Below are 22,156 nucleotides of genomic sequence, written 5' to 3'. Positions count from 1 at the left end.
GATACTGTAGTAGACGTTGACACTTGACTCACACACTACTTCATATTAAATAACTCAGAAAGCCGAAACAGATACAATTTGTTATTTTGTGTTATAAAATAAGACAAATGACCGCAGAAAAACACAAAATGACTCAATGAGACACAAAATTATCATATGAAGATATAAAATGACGAGAGACACACAAAATAACTGCAAAAACTTGCAAAATGACCACGGAACACCTAAAATTACCACAAACAGACTGAAAATGGCCATAAATGGGTGCAACATGGCCACAAAAAGACCTACAACGCCCACAAAACAGTCTGAAAATGACCAAAAAGAAACAAAATTGACACAAAGACACACAAAACGACCACAAAAAGACACAACATGACCACAGGAAAACACAAAATGACTCAATGAGACACAAAATTATCATAAAAAGAGACAAAATGACGAGAGAGAATTTTTTTATTGTCGTCTGGGGACAAAGAAAGTTTTCTGAATCTGAAAATAACTACAAAAAGTTACAAAATGACCACAAAACACCTAAAATTACCACAAACAGACTGAAAATGGCCACAAACAGGCTCAAAATGACCACAAAAATACACAAAACGACCACAAAGACACACTAAACAACCACAAAAAGATACATGACCACAGAACAACACTAAATGACTCAGTGAGACAGATTATTATCATATAAAGACACAATGTGATGAGAGACACACGAAATAACTACAAAAAATTGCAAAATGACCACAAAAACACCTGAAATTACCGCAAACAAACTGAAAACGGCCACAAAAAGGCACAAAATGACCACAGAAAGACCTAAAATGCCCACGAAATGGACTGAAAATTACCCAAAAAAACAAACAAAATGAGCAGGTCATGTTATCTGGAATTAACACACTTCCTTGAGAGGTGTTTTTGTAATGAGGAACTTAGTGGAAACAGATACAATTAGTTATTTTTCATATAAAAGTTGATATATTGCCAAAAAAGAAATATCTGTCATGATTATCTCAGCTTAATACAAAGAACACAATCAAAACTATTTCTGAATCAGCACATTTCATTGTTGTTTAGCTACTAATTAGAAGGTGGTTGATATTAAATTCAGACGGTTATTTAGTTGACATTTTAGTGATACCCAGTCATGTTTTATTAATAAGTGATTGTTTCCATGATAAATAATTATAGAATTTGTAAAGACATGATCATAATGAACATAAAAACATATTTTTTTTAAACTTTTAATAAGAATGTATGCAGATATATCCCATGGACTTCAAAAGTCCCTCAATTATAGATTGGCCCGGACAATTTTTGAGTCATTTTGGACAATTTCTTGTTATTTTCAACAAGTTTTATGTCAGCTTGGATCTTTTCTCATCATTTGGGATCATTTTTGTGTCTTTGGGATAATTTCTAAGTCATTTAGGACAAATTTCATGTCATTCTGGACTAATTTTCTGTAATTATGGATCATTTTCAAGTCATCAAGATTGGCCCTTTTACAGTTTGCTTCACTCTAACTTAAATCGAAAACCCACCAGAATACAAAACATATACAATTTAGTAAATATGAGGACGTTTCCAGGCTCATGAATTCATTAAAGTTGTTGAGGAAGTACATTTTCTGCAGCGCAGCAGATCTCTCACTGCGTCCAGCATCATCCTCTGTTATACCTTCTGACAGCGTTACATCAGCTGCTGTGTGATCCTGTCCATCTCTATGACTGTCTGCTCACCTTCACCACCGCTCATCTAAGTCACGGACAGCTTTGCTTCAGCGAGGTGTAGTTCAGTGTTGAACCTCATGGTCCTCTTTGTGTCTCAGTTCAGTCGCCTCTGAAGGACTCTGCACCTGTATGAATGCACAGCTGAGTTTGTTACTTGTTAAGCTGCTGATTTGCCTCATTCCTTTGACTTCATTTCTTTCTTGTTTTTACTTATTTGCATGAATGTGTGAAATGGGGCTGCATTGTGTCATATAAAAATTTTTTCTGTGATATATATTTTGTAATGAAGCAAATACAAGTGAAGGTTGCACACTGAAGCAAGTTTGATGAACTCTGAACGCTCATATGAGCAAATATCAGAGAAGAAAGTAACAGTTTCAGGATAACAAGAAGAAAATCTTCTTGCATGATGTCTGATGTCTTACGGCTACGATCGTGCGATCAGGCTTTGGTCAACTTTTAACTTCATCTGTGACTCTACCATAATAAAGGAAACATGAAAATATCGTTAATTTTTGTCCAAATAAGAGGGAAATTAGATATACAGTAGCTCACACATGTCCCATTCAAAAAAGATGAGGAAACAGTGTACAAGAACATGCAATTAACATGCAAATCGTGCTGGTCGAAGAAAAAACATAAGGTGCAGAGATGCTGGTATTTACAAAAAGGTGCAAAATTGCTGATATTTACAATAAAATACTGTTTCATTGCTGATATTTACAATAAAACAGAGTATTATTGCTAATGTTTACAGGAAAACTGAATATTACTGCTGATATTTACAATAAAATTGATTATAATTGCTGATATTTACAATAAAACAGAGTATTATTGCTGATACTTAGAATAAAACTGAATGTTATTGCTGATATTTTCAATAAAACTGAGTATTGCTGATATTTGCAATAAAACTGAATATTATTGCTGATATTTACAATGAAACTGAATATTAGTTCTGATCATTTTAATAAAATAGAGTGTTATTGCTGATATTTACAATAAAATAGAGTATTATTGCTGATATTTACAATAAAATAGAGTATTATTGCTGATATTTTCAATAAAACTGAATATTATTGCTGATATTTACAATGAAACTGAATATTATTTCTGATCATTATAATAAACTAGAGTGTTACTGCTGATATTTACAATAAAATAGAGTATTATTGCTGATATTTACAATAAAACTGAATATTATTTCTGATATTTACAATAAAATAGAGTATTATTGCTAATATTTACAATAAAACAGTGTTATTGCTGATATTTACAAAAAATGGAGCATTAAATAACTGTTATTGAGTATTCTCAGTGACAAATATCAATACCTATACATTTTCTAATCTGTTTTATTAGCTGCAGTACCAGCAGTGTTAACCAGATTTGACAGCAAATCAGGACCAAGTATAAAAGTATATTTATGTTGTTGCTCCATCAATAACTGATGCATGAAGACAGTGTGCAATGCTGTACACTTTGTTTTGTGGAGTTATTAACACGGAGCTCAATAGATTTTCAGATATAACATGTTTCCTCAGCTGAGAATCTGTATCGTTCAGAGCATATTGTCAGGAAACGAAGTGGTAAAAAAGCTGATTTAAATCCCAAACTCTGAACCTGACCTCCTCTGGAGCAGGTCAGCTGTGAAGCATCAGTTGTCATGGTGATCTAGCAGGTTAAAAGAGAGACATGAAAAACTTTAGGCCAGGGCTGCCAAATTCATTTTAGTTCAGGTTCCACATTCAGCCCAATTTGATGTCAAGTGGGCCGGACCAGTAAAATCATGACATAGTAACCCGTAAGTAAATAACAACTCCTAATGTTTCCTTTGTTTTAGTGCAAAAATGTACATTCTGAAAATGTTCAAATTTAAGGAATTATCTTTACACAAAACATTATAAACAACCTGAAATTTCTTCAGAAAAATAAATTCAATTTCAGCAACATTCAGCCTCAGTTTATCATTTCCACATTACAACTTCCAGATCACAGAGTGTCTACAAAGGAACACAACATTTAGTCACATCTGGAAATGAAAGATGTAATATTTTACTGTATGATCAAAATGACAAAAATCAGACAAAAAAACCCAACGAAAACAAGACAAAATATTACAAAAATGACATGCAAAATAACAAAAACGAGACACCAAACGACAAAAAATGAGACAAACGACAATGAAACAAAACAAAAAAGAGACAAAAAATTACACAAATGACACAAACGAGACAAAAAATGACAAAAGCGAGAAACAAAATGACAAAAAAGTAGACAACGCAAATGACACAAAAAGGAAACAAAACGAAAAAAACGAGAAACAAAACGACAAATACATGAGACGAACGACAAAAGTCAGACAAAAATAAGACAAAATATTACAAAAATTAGATGCAAAATAATAAAAACGAGACACAAAACGACAAAAAATGAGACCAAAGAGAAAAACAAGACAAAAAATGACAAAAGTGTGAAACAAAATGACAAAAAATAGACAAAACACAAGCGAGAAAAAAATACTCAAAACGACACAAACAATACACAAAACAATGAATAAAACAAAACACAAAAGGACAAAAATAAGAAATAAAAACGACAAAAACATGAGACGTCAGACAAAAACCAACAAAAGCAAGACAAAATATGACAAAAATGAGACACAAAAGAACAACGAACAATTTAGTATTTCACGTTATGATCAAAACAACTTGTCATGGTCTAGAAATTATTTTAAATTTGTAGTTTTACTAATTTACAATCTGCAGTTAATGTCTTCTCTGGTATTTTCCCACTTTGAGGACCAGATTGGACCCTCTGGAGGACCGCTTTTGGCCTGTGGGCCACATGTTAAACACCCCTGCTTTATTCTCACCATCCTTCTCTGACTTATTAATCTGGCTAACAGCCCTCAGGCCATACATGGAAGCTAATTGTTTTCCAACCACTCTGTGTAGACTTCTGGGGCCTCATGTCAAGGACAAACGCAGCTTAAACTGTCATCATGCTGCGCTCTGATTGGCCCATTGGTGAACATGAGAGCTTCCACTTCCAGAAAGCACAGCCTGATAAAGGATTTGAAGCATGATAAAAATGTTATTTGCTACCGGTTCAGAAGAAAAGCTATATTTGGGGTCACGTTGCCACGTTGCGAGATAATTAGAAAATCCGGCACCTCTGCTGCTCCCATCCTCAAGTAACTCATTTATTGTGCTTCTACTTCTTCTTCCTCCCCTCCGGCGCTGAAGGAAAAACTACAATACACATTTCTACTCGTCATTATTCTCGTGGATGCGAGCGTCCTTGACTGCAGCAACAGGGGGACGCTTTTCAGCATCAGCATATAACAATAAGAGGACTGACAAAACACCAGGCTGAATGGATTTTCCTGTAATAATTGACTGAAGGAGCTCTTTTTAATTTAGAAAAAAGAAAAATCCATTTTACAAATCAAAAGATGTAACACGGGTAAGTTAGATTTCCATCCTTTATTGTATAATCATTCGCTTTGAGTGCTAGAAGTCAGTACTCAGCTCGTCAACAGGTGGAGGTGTTTATATTCCAACAAGTTCCAAAGCAGATTTTAAACCCCTCAGATACAGTCATGGAAGACATGATGAGACCACCGTCGTTCTCTTAAGTTTCTTGTTCATTTTAATGCCCTATACCACTAAAGGTACATTTGTTTGGATGTTTTTTTCATTTTGTCTCATTTTAGTAATTTTTGGTCTAGTTTTTGTCATTTTTTATCTCCTTTTTGTTATGTCTTGTTTTTGTCATTTTGTGTCTGTTGTCATTTTGTGTGGCATTTTTGTCCTTTTGTGCCTCATTTTTGTCATTTTGTGTCTAATTTTAGTTGTTTTGTCTCTCATTTTTGTCATTTTGTATCTTGTTTTTGTCATTTTCTCTCATTTTGTGTGTCGTTTTTGTCTTATTGTGCCTCGTTTTTGTCATTTTTGTGTCTCATTTTTATTGTTTTGTGTCTCGATTTTGTCATTTTGTGTCTCATTTTAGTAATTTTGTGTCTCATTTTTGTCATTTTGTGTCCCGTTGTCGTTTTGTCTCGTTTTTGTCATTTTGCATCTCCTTTTATCATTTTCTGTCTTGTTTTTGTCGATTTCTCTCATCATTTTTGTCATTTTGTGTCTAATTTTTGTCATTTTGTATCTCCTTTTTGTTATTTTGTCTTGTTTTTGTCATTTTCTTTCATTTTTTGTCTCATTTTTTTCATTTTGTGTCTCGTTTGTGTCATTTTGTCTCGTTTGTGTCATTTTGTGTCTCATCTTTGTCATTTTGTGTCTCATTTTTGTTTTGCGTCTCACTTTTGTCATTTTGTGCAGTGCAGCTGATGACATGAAATGTCCTCTTATATACCCTGGGAATACAATGAAGCTTTAGCATGTCAAATAGGACATAAAGTATTATGGAATCAGCTGCATTTAAAGTTGTGTTCATTGTATTCTTCAGGTAATATACCTTTAGTGGTACCAGGCATTTAAATGAACAAGAAACTGAAGAAAACAAGGGTGGTCTAAGAACTTTTTCCATGACTGTAGGACCACAAACTCTAAAAGCATCTGTTTTTATTTCAAATACAGTTAAACGGTCTCAGTTTTAGTTAGTTGAACCAGAAAAGTCACCCCAAATGTGTTTGGTTTGCTCTCATAACTGCACAGCTACAAGCAGCATGTAAACAGAAACCATGTGACGTCCAGCTGCTCATTCATTGGACAGAGTTTTAGTGGCCTGTCAGCCTGCCAGGTTAAAGATTTAGCAGCAGAACGAGAGTCGAATCAGCCGTAAATTCAGCTCAGCGTGATAGAGGGTCTGTCCTCTCCTCTGGTGCTCGGACATCTTGAGCAAGAAATTAATCCGTCATTACCAGACGTGCATCTTTTCAAGCCTGATGCCCTGGGAAAATCTCATCAACAAACTTGGGATAAGAAGATCTTGGAAATCCTGAGGCAGACACACAACTGGCTCTGACTTTTGAGAATGATGGTCTTAGTAAATGACATGGTTTAACTGTCCTTAGTGTGATTTGACAGTTTTGTTTTTTTTTTTTTTATGTGAGTATAGCTGACATGCAACCATTCTCTGGGTCAGTGGTGTCAAACTCATCTAGTTCAGGTTCCACATTCAGCCTTATTTGATCTCCAGTAATCGCAGAATAATAACCTATAAATAACCACAACTCCAAATTTTTCTTTGTTTTAGTGCAAAAAAGTCCATTCTGAAAATGGTCACATTTCTGGATTTTTTTAAATTAACAAAACATTATGAAGAAACTGAAATTATTGAAGCAAAATAAATTCAGTTTCAAATCAAAATGACAAAAGTCAGACAAAATAGAAAAAAACTACAAAAACAAGAAAAAATATTACAAAAATGAGATATAAAAAAAGAGACAAAAAATGAGACTAAGGACATGAGACAAAACAAAAAATAGACAAAAAAGTTGCAAAGGGACAAAAAAAATGGACAAACAACAAAAATGAGACCAAAAAAAAAACAACGAACACAAGCGAAACAAAAAACCACTAGAAGACACAAACGATATGCAAAACAACTAATAAAGCAAAATACAAAATAACAAAAATAAGACAGAAAACACAAGCGAGACAAGAAGGAAAAAGAAAACAAAAAAACATGAGAAATGACAAAAGTCAGACAAAAACAACAACACAAGACAAAATATTACAAAAATGAGACATAAAATGACAAAAGTGGGAAATAAAATGACAAAAAATGGGACAAACGACAAGAAACAAAACATAAAAAGAGACAAAAAATTTGGGAAAAAGTTACAAAAGGCCAAAAAAATGGACCAACGACAAAAACGAGACAAAAATTACACAAATGACATAGACAAGACCAAAATGACAAAAGCGAGAAACAAAAAAAAACACAAAACGAATAAAGCAAAATGACAAAAATAAGACAAAAAACACAAGCGAGACAAAAATTAAACACAACGACAAAAATCAGACAAAAAAACAACAAAAACAAGACAAAGTATTACAAAAATGAGACACAAGGCAACAAAAGAGCAATCTAGTATTTTAGAAGGAAAATCTCTAAATTACTTGTTTTGTACACCAGAAGCTGTTCAGTTTTAGGTGATGTAAAACCGATATGGGTATTGCAATTATCACATATGAGAGGCTGGAAGCAGTAAATAATTGGCACTTTTTTGCTGGATTCGTGGCAGTTTGTGATTAAATTAGGTGTTTTTCTGTCAATCAGATTCTGTCAGGTAATGAACAGCTGAAGCGCTGCATGCTGTGTAAACATCCTGTTATTTATGATTATTTTTTTACCTTGAGAATTCAGATGATGTTGTTCTAAACCGGGTAAAAGCGCCTCCTCTGCAGCTCTGCTTCCTTAGTTTTTTTGTTCTTAACTAACAGTGAGAGTACAGGGAAAGCAACAGAATTGATTTTCGGGTTATTTTATTTGTTTCTAAAGCCATGCATGGCTCGGCTCCAGGGTACGTCTCAGAACATCTCTGTCCTTATTCTACCTTCAGGCCTTTTAGATTCTCAAAACAGCTGCTTTTAACTGTTTCGTGATCGAGGAGAGTGGGAAAAGCAGGTCATGACAGAAACTGAATATGATGTTGAATGAATTAATGAGGGCTGCACAGTGGCGTAGTGGTTAGCACTTTCGCCTTGCAGCGAGAAGATCCCTGGTTCGCGTCCCGGCTTTCCCGGGATCTTTCTGCATGGAGTTTGCATGTTCTCCCTGTGCATGCGTGGGTTCTCTCCGGGTACTCCGGCTTCCTCCCACAGTCCAAAAATATGCTGAGGTTAATTGATTACTCTAAATTGCCCGTAGGTGTGAATGTGTGAGTGATTGTTTGTCTCTGTATGTAGCCCTGCGACAGACTGGCGACCTGTCCAGGGTGTCCCCTGCCTTCACCTGAGTCAGCTGGGATAGGCTCCAGCACCCCCCGCGACCCTAGTGAGGAATAAGCGGTGTATAGATAATGGATGGATGGATGAATTAATGAGAAACAGTCCAGACTGGGTTGCAGGATTCCTGATGGTGTGGATCAGACTGTCATCCCTCTACCTTGGTGTATCTTTATCCTGTTGGGTTTCAGCATGGGTGTGTGTGTGGGATTGGTGCAGAGCTAAATCATATTTCTGTTGAGGGGTGAGTGGATGACTAAGGTCTGCGTCAGTGCCGACATGTGCACATACGGTCGGTACACAAACACCGCTGGCCTGGTCGTCTCCTCATCTCCTCCTCCTCCTCTGCCGGGTTTAAACAGCGGAGTTTGAAGTCAGAGGCCAAGAGGGAAGAACTGCTCAGCAGGCACAATAGAGGGAAGTGAGGTGGAGAGAAGCAGTGAGAGGTTTGACATTAGTGCCCTCACAAGAGCTAATTCACAACGAGAGAAGAAAAAAACACTGAGTGCAGACAGTTTGTTATTCAGCTCATACCTGTTCAGGAGTCACATGACCTCCTCCTCTCCTCTCCCCTCCTCCCCTCTCCTCTGTTCTTTTCATTTCATATCCTTTGCTTTCCTCTCTCTGTACTGCTCTCTACCTCTCCTGTGCATGATGTTTTGTTCTTTCTCCCCTCTTTTCGTCCTCTACCTCTCCCATCCTCTCTGAGTCATTTCCCCTCTTCTCTTCTCTTCCTTTTCTCTCCTCTTTTCCTTTCCTTTTCTGTTGTCTCCTCCTTTCCTTTCCTTTTCTGTTCTCTCCATCTTTCCTTAAATTTTCTGTCCTTTTCTTTTCTCTCCTTCTATCCTTTTCTTTCCTTTCCTTTTCTGTTCTCTTCCTCTTTCCTTTTTTGTTCACTCTGTCTTTCATTTCCTTTTCTGTTCTTTCCTTTTTCTGTTCTCTCCTCCTTTCCTTCTTTTCTTTCCTTTCCTTCCTTTCTTTTCTTTCCTTTCCTTTCATTTTCTGTTCTCTCCATCTTTCCTTTCCTTTTCTGTTCTTTTCCTGTTCCATACTCCTTTCCTTTCCTTTTCTCTCCTTCTTTTCTGTCCTTTTCTTTCCTTTCCTTTTCTGTTCTTTCCCTCTCCTTTTCTTTCATTTTCTGTTCTCTTCCTCTTTCCTTTCCATTCCTTTCATTTCCTTTCCTTTTCTGTTCTCTCTATCTTTCCTTTCCTTCTTTCCTTTCCTTTCATTTTCTGTTCTTTTCCTGTTCCATCCTCCTTTCCTTTCCTTTCCTTTAATTTCCTTTTCTATTCTCTCCTCTCCTCCTCTCCTCTCATTTTCTGTTCTCTGTCTTTCCTTTTCTGTTCTTTCATTTTTCTGTTCTCTCCTCCTCTCCTCTCCTCTCCTCTCCTCTCCTCTCCTCTCCTCTCTTCTTCTCTTCTTTCCTTTCCTTTCAGTATTCCCCGCTGTCGCTCTGCCTCTGCTTCCAATGATCCAACTCTGGTGTTTTGTTGTTCTTCCTCCCCTCTTTTCGTCCTCTACCTCTCCCATCCTCTCTCTCTCCCCCTCCCCATCCTCTCTCTCTCTCCCCATCCTCTCTCTCTCTCCCTCATCCTCTCTCTCTCTCCCCCATCCTCTCTCTCTCTCCCCATCCTCTCTCTCTCCCCCATCCTCTCTCTCTCCCCATCCTCTCTCTCTCCCCCATCCTCTCTCTCTCCCCCATTCTCTCTCTCTCCCCATCCTCTCTCCCCCTCCCCATCCTCTCTCTCTCCCCCATCCTCTCTCCCCCTCCCCATCCTCTCTCTCTCTCCCCATCCTCTCTCCCATCCTCTCTCTCTCCCCCATCCTCTCTCTCCCCATCCTCTATCTCCCCCATCCTCTCTCCCCCGTCCTCTCTCTCTCCCCATCCTCTCTCTCTCGCCCCATCCTCTCTCCCCGTGCTCTCTCTCTCTCCCCCATCCTCTCTCTCCCCCATCCTCTCTCCCCCGTCTCTCTCTCTCCCCATCCTCTCTCGCCCCCATCCTCTCTCCCCCGTCCTCTCTCTCTCCCCATCCTCTCTCTCCCCATCCTCTCTCCCCCGTCCTCTCTCTCTCCCCATCCTCTCTCTCCCCATCCTCTCTCCCCCATCCTCTCTCTCTCCCCATCCTCTCTCTCCCCATCCTCTCTCCCCTGTCCTCTCTCTCTCTCCCCATCCTCTCTCTCTCCCCCGTCCTCTCTCTCTCCCCATCCTCTCTCGCCCCATCCTCTCTCTCTCCCCGTCCTCTCTCTCTCCCCGTCCTCTCTCGCCCCATCCTCTCTCGCCCCATCCTCTCTCTCTCCCCCGTCCTCTCTCTCTCCCCGTCCTCTCTCGCCCCATCCTCTCTCCCCCGTCCTCTCTCTCTCTCCCCATCCTCTCTCCCCCGTCCTCTCTCTCTCTCCCCATCCTCTCTCCCCCGTCCTCTCTCTCTCCCCATCCTCTCTCTCCCCATCCTCTCTCCCCCGTCCTCTCTCTCTCCCCATCCTCTCTCTGCCCATCCTCTCTCCCCATCCTCTCTCCCCCATCCTCTCTCGCCCCCATCCCCTCTCCCCATCCTCTCTCTCTCCCCCGTCCTCTCTCTCTCCCCATCCTCTCTCGCCCCATCCTCTCTCCCCGTCCTCTTTCTCTCTCCCCATCCTCTCTCCCCCGTCCTCTCTCTCTCTCCCCATCCTCTCTCCCCATCCTCTCTCTCTCCCCATCCTCTCTCTCCCCGTCCTCTCTCTCTCTCCCCATCCTCTCTCCCCCGTCCTCTCTCTCTCTCCCCATCCTCTCTCCCCGTCCTCTCTCTCCCTCCCCATCCTCTCTCCCCATCCTCTCTCTCCCCATCCTCTCTCCCCATCCTCTCTCTCTCCCCCGTCCTCTCTCTCTCCCCATCCTCTCTCTCTCTCCCCCATCCTCTCTCTCTCTCCCCTCTCATCTTGCTCTCCGCTGCATCGCTCAGTCAGTTGGAGAGACGAGAGTCTCTCCACTCGCACTGCCAGCCCGCCTCGTTGCTGTTGCTGCCGCTGCCTCGATTAGCTGTCGTCCCTCGCCTCTCCCTTCCTCACCCATTTCTATTTTTTTTTTTTTTACTTATCCCCCGTGCTCCATCACGGGGCTTCCCTCCCTCACCCGTGGAAGTGGTGATGTGTTTTGTCGGTGGTCACGTAGCTGTTTCTTTGGGTCCGCCGTCTCTCCGGCAGTGTGGTGTAGCGTAGCGGCCGCTACTTTCTGTTGTGGCATGTCTGTTTACATCAGCAGCATGGCTCGCAGGGCAGGGGCGGCCAGGGGCAGCCGGGGGAGCAGCACCGGCACCAGAGGAGGAGCAGCCGGAGGACGAGGAGGAGGAGAGAAATGTGAAGCAGGACTTGCAGAAGCGCTGCCAGGAGAGCCAGGAGGAGGAGGAGGAACAGGAGGGATAGCGGAGGATCAAGTGGTAGAAAAAGGAGGTTCAGGAAGAGCAGTTTACGGAGCAGGATGTGGCTTGGCAGTAGCAGCAGGAGGAGCAGGAGGTGGACTGGGAGGAGGTGTCTGCCGAGGAGTTTGCATGTCAGTTCAGGAGCTCAGCTACTGTCTGTGTCTGCCCTGTTGTTGTACAGTGTTGCTGCAGCATGGAGCCGACCCCAACATCCGCAACACCGACGGCAAGTCCGCCCTGGACCTGGCCGAACCGTCCGCCAAGGCAGTGCTCACAGGTCAGTTTACCGTCCGACAAACACACGTTTCTGTATGTCTGTGTGTCTCGGTGTGTGTTCTGGTGTCATGTGTGTGTCCTGCTGTTAGTTTCTTGTGTGATTTCTCTGTGTCCACAACTTCCTTTGCTCATTTTGTCCAAGGCTGTAGGAGGTATCACCTTCTCCTGTCTGATCCATCACACTCTCATTGTGCAAGGCTGTGGGCAGCACACACATCGGTCACTACGTTGCATTTTCTTGCTCTGTGCGTCTCTCCAAGGCTGTAGTCACCGGTTAGAAGCATTTCTTTCCTTTCCTTTCTTTTCTGTTCTCATTTTTTTTTCTCTTCTACTCCGTTTGGCTGAGGCTGTACTCATTGATCAGACACTCAATGAAGCCTCCGGCTGTGTTGTTTTTTTGGGTTTTGCTGGCCTTTTTGTTTCTTAGATCCCCTTCTTTGTTTTTCTTTTTTTCTCCTTCCTCACTCACCACACAGTTTTGCTGTGAGAACTTTCCACCTCCCAACACATCAGTTTGACCACTCCTTTTAGTTCAGGGGCCACACAACAAAATCACAGCATAATAAACGATAAATAACTCCAAATGTTTCCTTTGTTTTAGTGCAAGAAAGTACATTCTCAAAATGTTCACTTTTAAGTTCAATTTCAGCAACATTCAGCCTCAGTTTATCATTTCCACATTACAACTTCCATATCACAGTTTATCTACAAAAAGGCCCAAAACGTTTAGTTGCAGGTATCTGGAACTGAACCATATAGTATTTTACTTTATGATCAAAACAACAAAAGTCAGACAAAAAACAACAAAAACAAGACAAAATATTACAAGAAGGAGACACAAAATGTCAAAAAATTAAGACAAACGACACGTAACAAAACAAAAAGAGACAAAAAATTTGACTAAAAAAGCAACAAAGCCACTAAAAAATAGACAAAAAACACAAGCGAGACAAAAACGAAACACAAAATGACAAAAACATGAAACAAATGTCAAAAGCCAGACAAAAAAAGACAAAATATTACAAAAATGAAGGGGCCGGATTGGACCCTCTGGAAAGCCGCTTTTGGTTCGCGGGCCTCATGTTTGACACACCTGAGTTAGATACGTGAGTGCCCTCATGTGGAGCCTGGATAAGACTTAATCACAACCATCATCATTATCGCCCCACCTTGGTTTTAAAGGTGGTGTGTGGGATTCTGAGAGAAAGACTTAATATTTTGATCGCATGCTGGATGTTTACTGCCCCTCTGGCTCCTTTCTCCCCTCCGTCCGGTGCACAAGTACGAACATGTGCAAACTCTAACGTGCACAGGATATGCTGGAACGGTGCCGTGCAGATCAGCCTGAGCCACTTTGTTTGTTTGCCATTTTCAGAGCCAGAGATTATTTTTCAGCACAGACAGAGCCAGCAGACCGTTCGGATGATATTCGCTGAATCTGATTAAATTAGATTCGACTATTATAAGAGTTTTAAACCCAACGCTGATAGTCCAAAGCTTACTGACTTCTCCCTTTTTTACACCAAAACTCTTCAATAAAACCCCCTCATCAGAGTGCTTTAGTGACCAACATGGGACGCCGAAGCTTTGCAGTGAAACCAAAGCTAATTACTGATTCTTTCATTGTTACGAGCTCCTAAAGGCAGCAGGACTCATTACACCTTCAGTTGAAGAGGACCCACTGGGACGCAATTTAAATGAGGAGCTAATTAAAAATATATGTCTTTTAAATAAGTTATTTTTGTAGAAACCTGAATGTTGAGACTCGTAAAAACTTCTGTTTGCAGCTTTTTTTTTTTAATTTAAGATTTTACATCAGGGGTGTCAACTCATCTTAGTCCAGGTTCCACATTCAGCCCAGTTTGATCTCCAGTGGGTCGGACCAGTAAAATCACAGCATAATAACCTATAAATAACCACAACTCCTTTGTTTTAGTCCAATAATGTTCAATTCCAAATTTCTCCTTTGTTTTTGTGCAAAAAAGGTTCACCTTTAATGAACTATCTTTCTACAAAACATTAACAACAACCTGAATTTTTTTAAGAAGAATAAATTCAATTTCAGCAACATTCATCCTCAGTTTATTATTTCCACATTACAACTTCCAGATCACAGAGTGTCTACAAAGGAACACAACATTTAGTCACAGCTATCTGGAACGGAGCCATATAGGATTGTACTTTATGATCAAAACATCAGAAATCAGACAAAAAAAGACAAAAAACAAGAACAGGACAAAATACTACAAAATGAGATGCACAATAATAAAAACAAGACACCAAACGACAAAAAAATGAGACAAACGATAGTAAACAAGACAAAAAAAAGAGACCAAAAATTAGTCAAAAAAGTTACACAGCGACAAAAAAATGGACTAACGACAAAAATGGGACAAAGAATTACACAGACGAGACAAAAAAATGACAAAAGTGAGAAACAAGAGGACAAAAAAAGTAGACAAACAACACAAGTGAGACCAAAAAAAACACAAAACGACACAAACAATACACAAAGCAATGAATAAAGCGAAACACAAAATGACAAAAATAGGATAAAAAACAACCAAAACTAGACAAAATATTACAAAAACGAGACACACAGCAACAAAAAAATGGACAAACGCCACAAGCGACACAAAAAAAGACACAAAACAACAAAAATGAGACACAAAGCAATGAATAAAGCGAACACAAAATGACAAAAGAACAATGAACAATCTAGTATTTTACTTTCTGATCCAACAACTTGTCATGGTCTAGAAATGATTTGAAATTTATAGTTTTACTAATTTACAATCTAAAGTTAATGTCTTCTCTGGAATTTTTACACTTTGAGGACCGGATTGGACCCTCTGGAGGGCCGCTTTAGGCCCGCAGGCCTCATGTTGGGCACCGCTGTTTTACATATTTCCCCTATGCAACCCTCTCATCTTCGTCTCTTCTTCTTTCATATGCAGATGTCAGGTGTTTTTTATGTTTACTGCAAGTGTTTATCGTGTTTTCTTCAGAACAGGAAGCTTGAACGACAGGCTTCTTATTGAACTAAATGAATCTTGTTTTTGTTTAGCGCTCACGTAAAGAGAATTTTAAATTTCAAATCGGTTTCTGTGTTCACTTTCCCTCAGTAGGTATTGACAGCCTCTAAATCATTTTTTTTGTGCAGCAGTACTCCTGTGTTTACACTGAATTACATCATTAATTCCCTCTCGTTGGGTCTCGCTGGTAAACGAGATAAACCTGGAGATACCGCAGAGACGAGCTGTGTAGTTTCAAATCAATGGGGGTGGAAAAGGGGTGATTTCTCCAAAGCCGTCCTGTGAAAAATGATCGTCCTCGCCAGCTAGAATTGAAATAAGGCTGTTTGGTGTGTGAATTATTGAACATCGCCGCATATGTTGCAGTCAGACCCTTCACCCCGTCAGAGAAGAAGATATATGAGCAGGAAAACCAGGAGTTAGTCTACATATGACAGAGAATGTTTACCGAGCATTGCAGACTCAAACGTTGGTAAATGTGTGCAACATCAGGGGTGTCCAACATGCGGCCCGCGGGCCAAAAGCGACCCTCCAGAGGGTCCAATCTGGCCCTCAAACTGTAAAAATTCCAGAGAAGACATTAACTGCAGATTGTAAATTAGTAAAACTATAAATTTAAAATCATTTCTAGACCATGACAAGTTGTTTTGATCATAAAGTAAAATACTAGATTGTTCTTTGTTCTTTTGTCGTTTTGTGTCTCATTTTTGTAATATTTTGTCTTGTTTTTGTTGTTTTTTCCTTTTTTTGCCTGACTTTCATCATTTGTCTCACATCTTTGTCGTTTTGTGTTTCCTTTTTTGTCTCGCTTGTGTTTTTTGTCTTTTGTCATTTTGTGTTTTGCTTTATTTGTTGTTTTGTGTATCATTTGTGTCATTTTGTGTAATTTTTTGTCTTGTCTGTCATTTGTAGCATTTGTCAAAATTTTTGTCTCTTTTTTTGGTTTGTTTCATGTCGTTTGTCTCATTTCTTTGTCGTTTTATTTCTCGCTTTTGTCTCACTTGTGTTATTTATCTTATTTTTGTCATTTAGTCTTTTGCTTTATTCGTTATTTTGTTTGTTGTTTTGCCATTTTGTGTTTCCTTTCTGTCTCGCTTGCGTTTTTTGTCTACTTGTTTGTCATTTTGTTGCTTTTTGTCATTTTGTGTCTCATTTTTGTAATATTTTGTCTTGTTTTTGTTGTTTTTTTGTCCTTTTTTTGTCTTTTTTTTGTCATTTAGATCATCAAGTAAAATCCTGTATCATTCAGTTCCACATAGCTGTGACTAAATGTTGTGTTCCTTTGTAGACACTCTGTGAACTGGAAGTTGTAATGTGGAAATGATAAACTGAGGCTGAATGTTGCTGAAATTGAACTTATTTTTCTTCAGAAAATTCAGGTTTTTCATAATGTTTTGTAAAAAGATAATTCCTTAAATGTGAACATTTTCAGAACGTGCTTTTTTGGACTAAAACAAAGGAAAAAGTTGGCGTTATTTATAGATTATTATGCTGTGATTTTACTGGTCCGACCCACTTTAGATCAAATTATGCTGTATAAGGAACCTGAACTAAAATGACTTTGACAGCAGTGCTCTATGTATGGCATGTCATGATTCAAGGGAGCTAATGGTGTAAACAACAAAGTGAGGCCGACTCAAACAGACTACTGCTTACAAATTGGAGTATGCTGAGTGCAGCTTTGTTGTGTTTGCATGCTGATGCAACGGCTCAAAGGTGAGGATTAAGAAAAATGGTTTCAGTCTGTGCGGCTGTTGGAAGAACAATGCGAGCGGAGTCTTTTAGTCAGAAGAGCAACGGAGGATTTTTTCACCAACATGGTCGGTGTCGTGATACTGTCGGGCCAAAGGTTTTCAACTCGAGGCGAAAAGGACAAATGCACGCTGGTGTCCTGGAAGCAACAGGAATTTAGTTGTGGTAGTTTTCCCTGTGCTGATTTGACAAGCGTTGTCAGCAGTTGCAGCGGCAGAGTTGACTGTGACACTCAGCTCCTGGAGGCAATTAAAGTTCTTAAACTGCTTCTGCCTGGAGTCATAACAATCAAATCTGAACACAGATGCAAAAACACATATTTTTAGATCCAGTGTGACTTATACTTCCAGATGATTTCATTATGTCTGATATCCTTTGCAAATAAACATCAATGAGTTTACTTAGAAATCATAAAAGCAAAGAAAGTTTGTGTAACTGAAGAGCTTGCCCGAGGATTCTCATGCCTTTGATACTTCTTCTGCCTAATTCAGTGATAGCTGAATGACAAAAGCCAGAAACAAAACAGCAAAAAAATAGACTAACAACACAAGTGAGACAAAAAAAATGACAAAACAACAAAACGATACACAAAAACAATGAATATTTTACTTTATAGTCAAAACGACGAAAGTCAGACCAAAAACGACAAAAAACTACAAAAACAAGACAAATATTACAAAAATGAGACACAAAGCGACAAACAAATGGACAAGTGACACAAATGAGGCACAAAAAGACACAAAATGACAAAAATGAGACAAAAAACGACAAAAAAGACGAACAAAATGACAAAAACATGAAACAAGCGACAAAAATCAGACAAAAAACAACAGCAGGACAAAATATTACCAAAATGAGACACAAAGTGATAAAAACAAGACAGAAAATGGCAAATGTGAGACAGAAAATGGCAAACGCGAGAAACAAAATGAAAAAAATGAGACAACACAAAACAAAACAAAAAAACACAAAAACTTAGACAAAAAAGTTACAAAGCGAGACAAAAAAGATGCAAAATGACAAAAACGAGACAATCAACAAAAAAAGGGAAATACAAAATAAAAATAAGACAAAAAACACAAGCGAGACAAAAAGGAAACACAATAAGACAAAAACGAGAAACAAAACGACAAAAATAAAAGACAAAACAAATATCAGACAAAAAAATACAAAAAAACCAACAAAAACAAGACAAAATATTACAAAAATAAGACACAAAATGACAAAAGAACAATGAACAATCTAGTATTTTACTTTATGATCGAAACAACTTGTCATGGTCTAGAAATTATTTTATAGTTTTACTAATTTACAATCTGCAGTTAATTTCTTGTCTGTAATTTTTACCCTTTCCAAAGTCATGTATATACAACTACACATATGATGCCAATCCAAATGCAGCAGTTTTGTGCGGTAATGTGTGAGAACCAACTGAAATCTTTTATTAAACTGGGTTTCCTAGCCCAAAATGAGACTGAGGTCTTACATTTTTAAATGGAAATAAATTTTACTCTAAGAATTTTACTCCTGTTTAATCATAAGAGGTGATTTTGAATTAAAACTGGTTTTAGTTTTAATAAAATAGGAGCATGGCAGACATTTTAACTCGCCAGAGCTCTGTTCTGTTCATGTGTTTTATGAAGCGACGCCAGGGCGCTGGAATGCAGCAGGATTTTAGACTATTCCTTACATCTGTGCTTCTTCCTGCTGTGACTCAGTGTTTTATGTGAAAGAGGTCGACAAATGATAAACACAGAAATATGCAAAATGTGAATAAATACTCACTGTTACACTGAAGTGTGAGCCCGAGCAGATGGGTGTGTTTTGAAATTTTAATGAAAAAGACAACGGCGAGGCATTTACGGGGACGGCTAAATGTTGTCTTCCCACTTTGAACATCTGCTGCTTCCACAGGCGTCCGGCGATGCATTCAGGTGAGAAGCAGCAGCTAAAGAGTCGATCGCTGCTCCGACTCTCCGCTCAGTCAACATCCTGCAGTAGCTTTTTATTTTTGTATTCAGATCAAAACAATTCACCGCACGTTGTTAGTAATGTGGATTATGTTTTTAATAGTCGACAGTAATCAGCTAAACTCTCGTCCTGTTTCTTTGTCTTTGCACCTCATGCCGTCCCGCTGTAATTACCGTGAGAAGTGATGCATTTAATGCGCCGCGGTGACAGACAGTTTTATTACTGAATATAAGGTCAGGGTTTGGTAAAGGCGCCACAAAGTTTAAGCCTTTTTAAATTCTATTTCCAGGAAAAATTCTTCAAAAGCGTAAATCAGGGTGTCAAACATGTGGCCCACGGGCCAAAAGTGGCCCTCCAGAGGGTCTAGTCCGGCCCTCAAAGGGTGAAATTCCAGTAAATTAGTAAAACTATGAATTTAAAATAATTTCTAGACCATGAAAAGTCGTTTTGATCGTAAAATATTATATGGCTCATTCTTCTTTTCTCATTTTATGTCTCATGTTTGTATTATTTCGTCTTGTTTTTGTTGTTTTTTTTGTCTGACTTTTGTTGCTTGTCTCTTGTTTTTGTCTCGCTTGTGTTTTTTGTCTATTTTTGCCATTCTGTTCTTTTTTTGTCATTTTTTTGTCTTGTTTGTGCCCATTTTTTGTTGCTTTGTAACTTTTTTGTCAAGTTTTTTGTCTTTTTTGTTTTGTTTCATGGCGTTTGTATCATTTTTTGATGCTTTGTGTCTCGTTCTTGTAATGTTTTGTCTTGTTTTTGTTGTTTTTGTCTCTTTTTTGTTGTTTTGATCATAAATTAAATTACTATATTGTTCAGTTCCAGATAGCTGTGACTAAATGTTGTGTTCCTTTGTAGACACTGTGATCTGGAAGTTGTAATGTGGAAATGATAAACTGAGGCTGAATGCTGTTGAAATTAAATGTATTTTTCCTAAGAAATTTTAGGTTGCTCATGATGTTTTGTTGAAAGATAATTCCTTAAATGTGAACTTGTTTGTACAAAAACAAAGGAAACATTAGGAGTTGTGGTTATTTATAGGTTATTATGCTGTGGTTTTACTGGTCCAGCCCACTGGAGAGGAAATTCCAACACATGTGGCCCCTTAATTAAAATGAGTTTGACCCCGCTGGTATAGTTGTACACGACTGTATGTTTGTTTATTCACAGCCTCTGTTTAGCGTTGTACAGCGACGCCCTGCATGAAGCCTTCTCCTCCCTCTTGTATACGTTCTGTCTCCAGGATTTAGAGGTCTTGCTCGATTCTTCTTCTCTGCCACAGGCCAGCACGGCTTTCAGCTTCACTCTGCGGTGATGGAAGTTTATATTGACCCATAAATTAGCTATACTGCTGTGCCACATCCAACAGGCTGCTCTCAGAAATGATAAACTGTGTTCCCTGTTAGCCGGAGATGTGAAATGGAAAGACAGAGAACATTTTGCACAGCAGATCCCAACACCCCTCATACTGTGTTTAAATCTAGAAAATACAGCAGCTATATGGCACACAATCTGAGAACTTTTTTAGAATTTGTTTTGATGGTTTATGAAGTTCATCATTGTTTTCCTGATCAGGATGAACAGCAGAGTAAGGCAGGCCTGTGTCGGTCGCCAAGTCTTTGTTCAGTTTCCACATTCAGGAGCTTCAAAGACCAGGGGTGTCAAACTCATTCTAGTTCAGGTTCCACATTCAGCCCATTTGATCTCCAGTGACCAGTAAAATCACAGCATAATAACCTATAAATAATGACAAGTTCAAATTTTCCTTTGTTTGAATGCAAAAAAGTCATTCTGAAAATGTTCACATTTAAGGAATTATCTTTCTGCAAAACATCATGAACAACCTGACATTTCTTAAGAAAAATAAATTCAGTTTCAGCAGCATTCAGCCTCAGTTTATCATTTCCACATTACAATTTCCAGATCACAGTGTCTACAAAGGAACACATTTAGTCACAGCTATCTGGAACTCCATCCATCCATCCATTATCTATACACCGCTTGATCCTCACTAGGGTTGCAGGGGGGGCTGGAGTCTATCCCAGCTGACTCAGGGGACACCCTAGACAGGTCACCAGTCTGTCGCAGGGCTACATACAGAGACAAACAATCACTCTCACATTCACACCTACGGACAATTTAGAATGATCAATTAACCTCAGCATATTTTTGGACTGTGGGAGGAAGCCGGAGTACCCGGAGAAAACCCACGCATGCACAGGGAGAACATGCAAACTCCATGCAGAAAGATCCCGGGAAAGCCGGGACGCGAACCAGGGACCTTCTAGCTGCAAGGCGAAAGTGCTAACCACTACGCCACTGTGCAGCCCTCATTAATTCATTCAACATCATATTCAGTTTCTGGAACTGTTGATCAAAATGACAAAAGTCAGACAAAAAAGACAAGAAAACAATACAAAATATGACAAAAATTAAACACAAAATGACAACAAATCAGACAAATGACACAAAACGAAACAAAAAAGAGACAAAAAATTTGACAAAAATGTTACAAAGTGACAACAAAATGGACAAATGACAAAAATGAGAAAAAAATATGACAAAAGCGAGAAACACAACAACAAAAGTCAGACAAGAAAAGACAAAAAACAACAAAAACAAGACAAAATATTACAAAAATGACAAACAAATGGACAAACGATGTAAGCGAGACAAAAAGGAAACACAAAATGACAAAAGTGAGAAGCAAAACGACAAAAACATGAGACAAGCAACAAAAATCAGACAAAAAAGCCAAAAAACAACAAAAACACAACAGAATATTACAAAAATGCGACACAAAGCAACAAAAGAACAAAGAACAATCTAGTATTTTACTTTATGATCAAAACAACTTGTCATGGTCTAGAAATGATTTTAAATTTATAGTTTTACTAATTTACAATCTGCAGTTAATGTCTTCTCTGTAATTTTTACACTTTGAGGGCCGGATTGGACCCTCTGGAGGGCCGCTTTAGGCCCGCGGGCCTCATGTTTGACACCTTTGTCCTAGATGCACCTTTTTACAAACACAACCAGGGAATTCTGCAGATTCAAGTATCAAACAACGCTACTATTCA

General features: G+C 38.9%; 1 protein-coding gene across 1 annotated transcript in view; it reads left to right on the top strand.

Moving 5' to 3' along the window:
- The window catches only part of LOC111571154 (poly [ADP-ribose] polymerase tankyrase-1-like), a 166,111-nt gene that overhangs the window by 9,047 nt on the left and 134,908 nt on the right, over positions 1-22,156 (top strand). Inside the window, exon 4 of the mRNA XM_055004022.1 lies at positions 12,224-12,319. Within this exon, the coding sequence (XP_054859997.1) occupies positions 12,224-12,319 (96 nt within the window). The remainder of the gene's footprint in view (positions 1-12,223; positions 12,320-22,156) is intronic.

Source organism: Amphiprion ocellaris, chromosome 17 (assembly GCF_022539595.1).
Source record: "Amphiprion ocellaris isolate individual 3 ecotype Okinawa chromosome 17, ASM2253959v1, whole genome shotgun sequence".
Taxonomy (NCBI): Eukaryota; Metazoa; Chordata; class Actinopteri; family Pomacentridae; genus Amphiprion; species Amphiprion ocellaris.
Note: the sequence above shows the minus strand (reverse complement) of the source record. Positions and strands in the feature narration are given on the sequence as shown.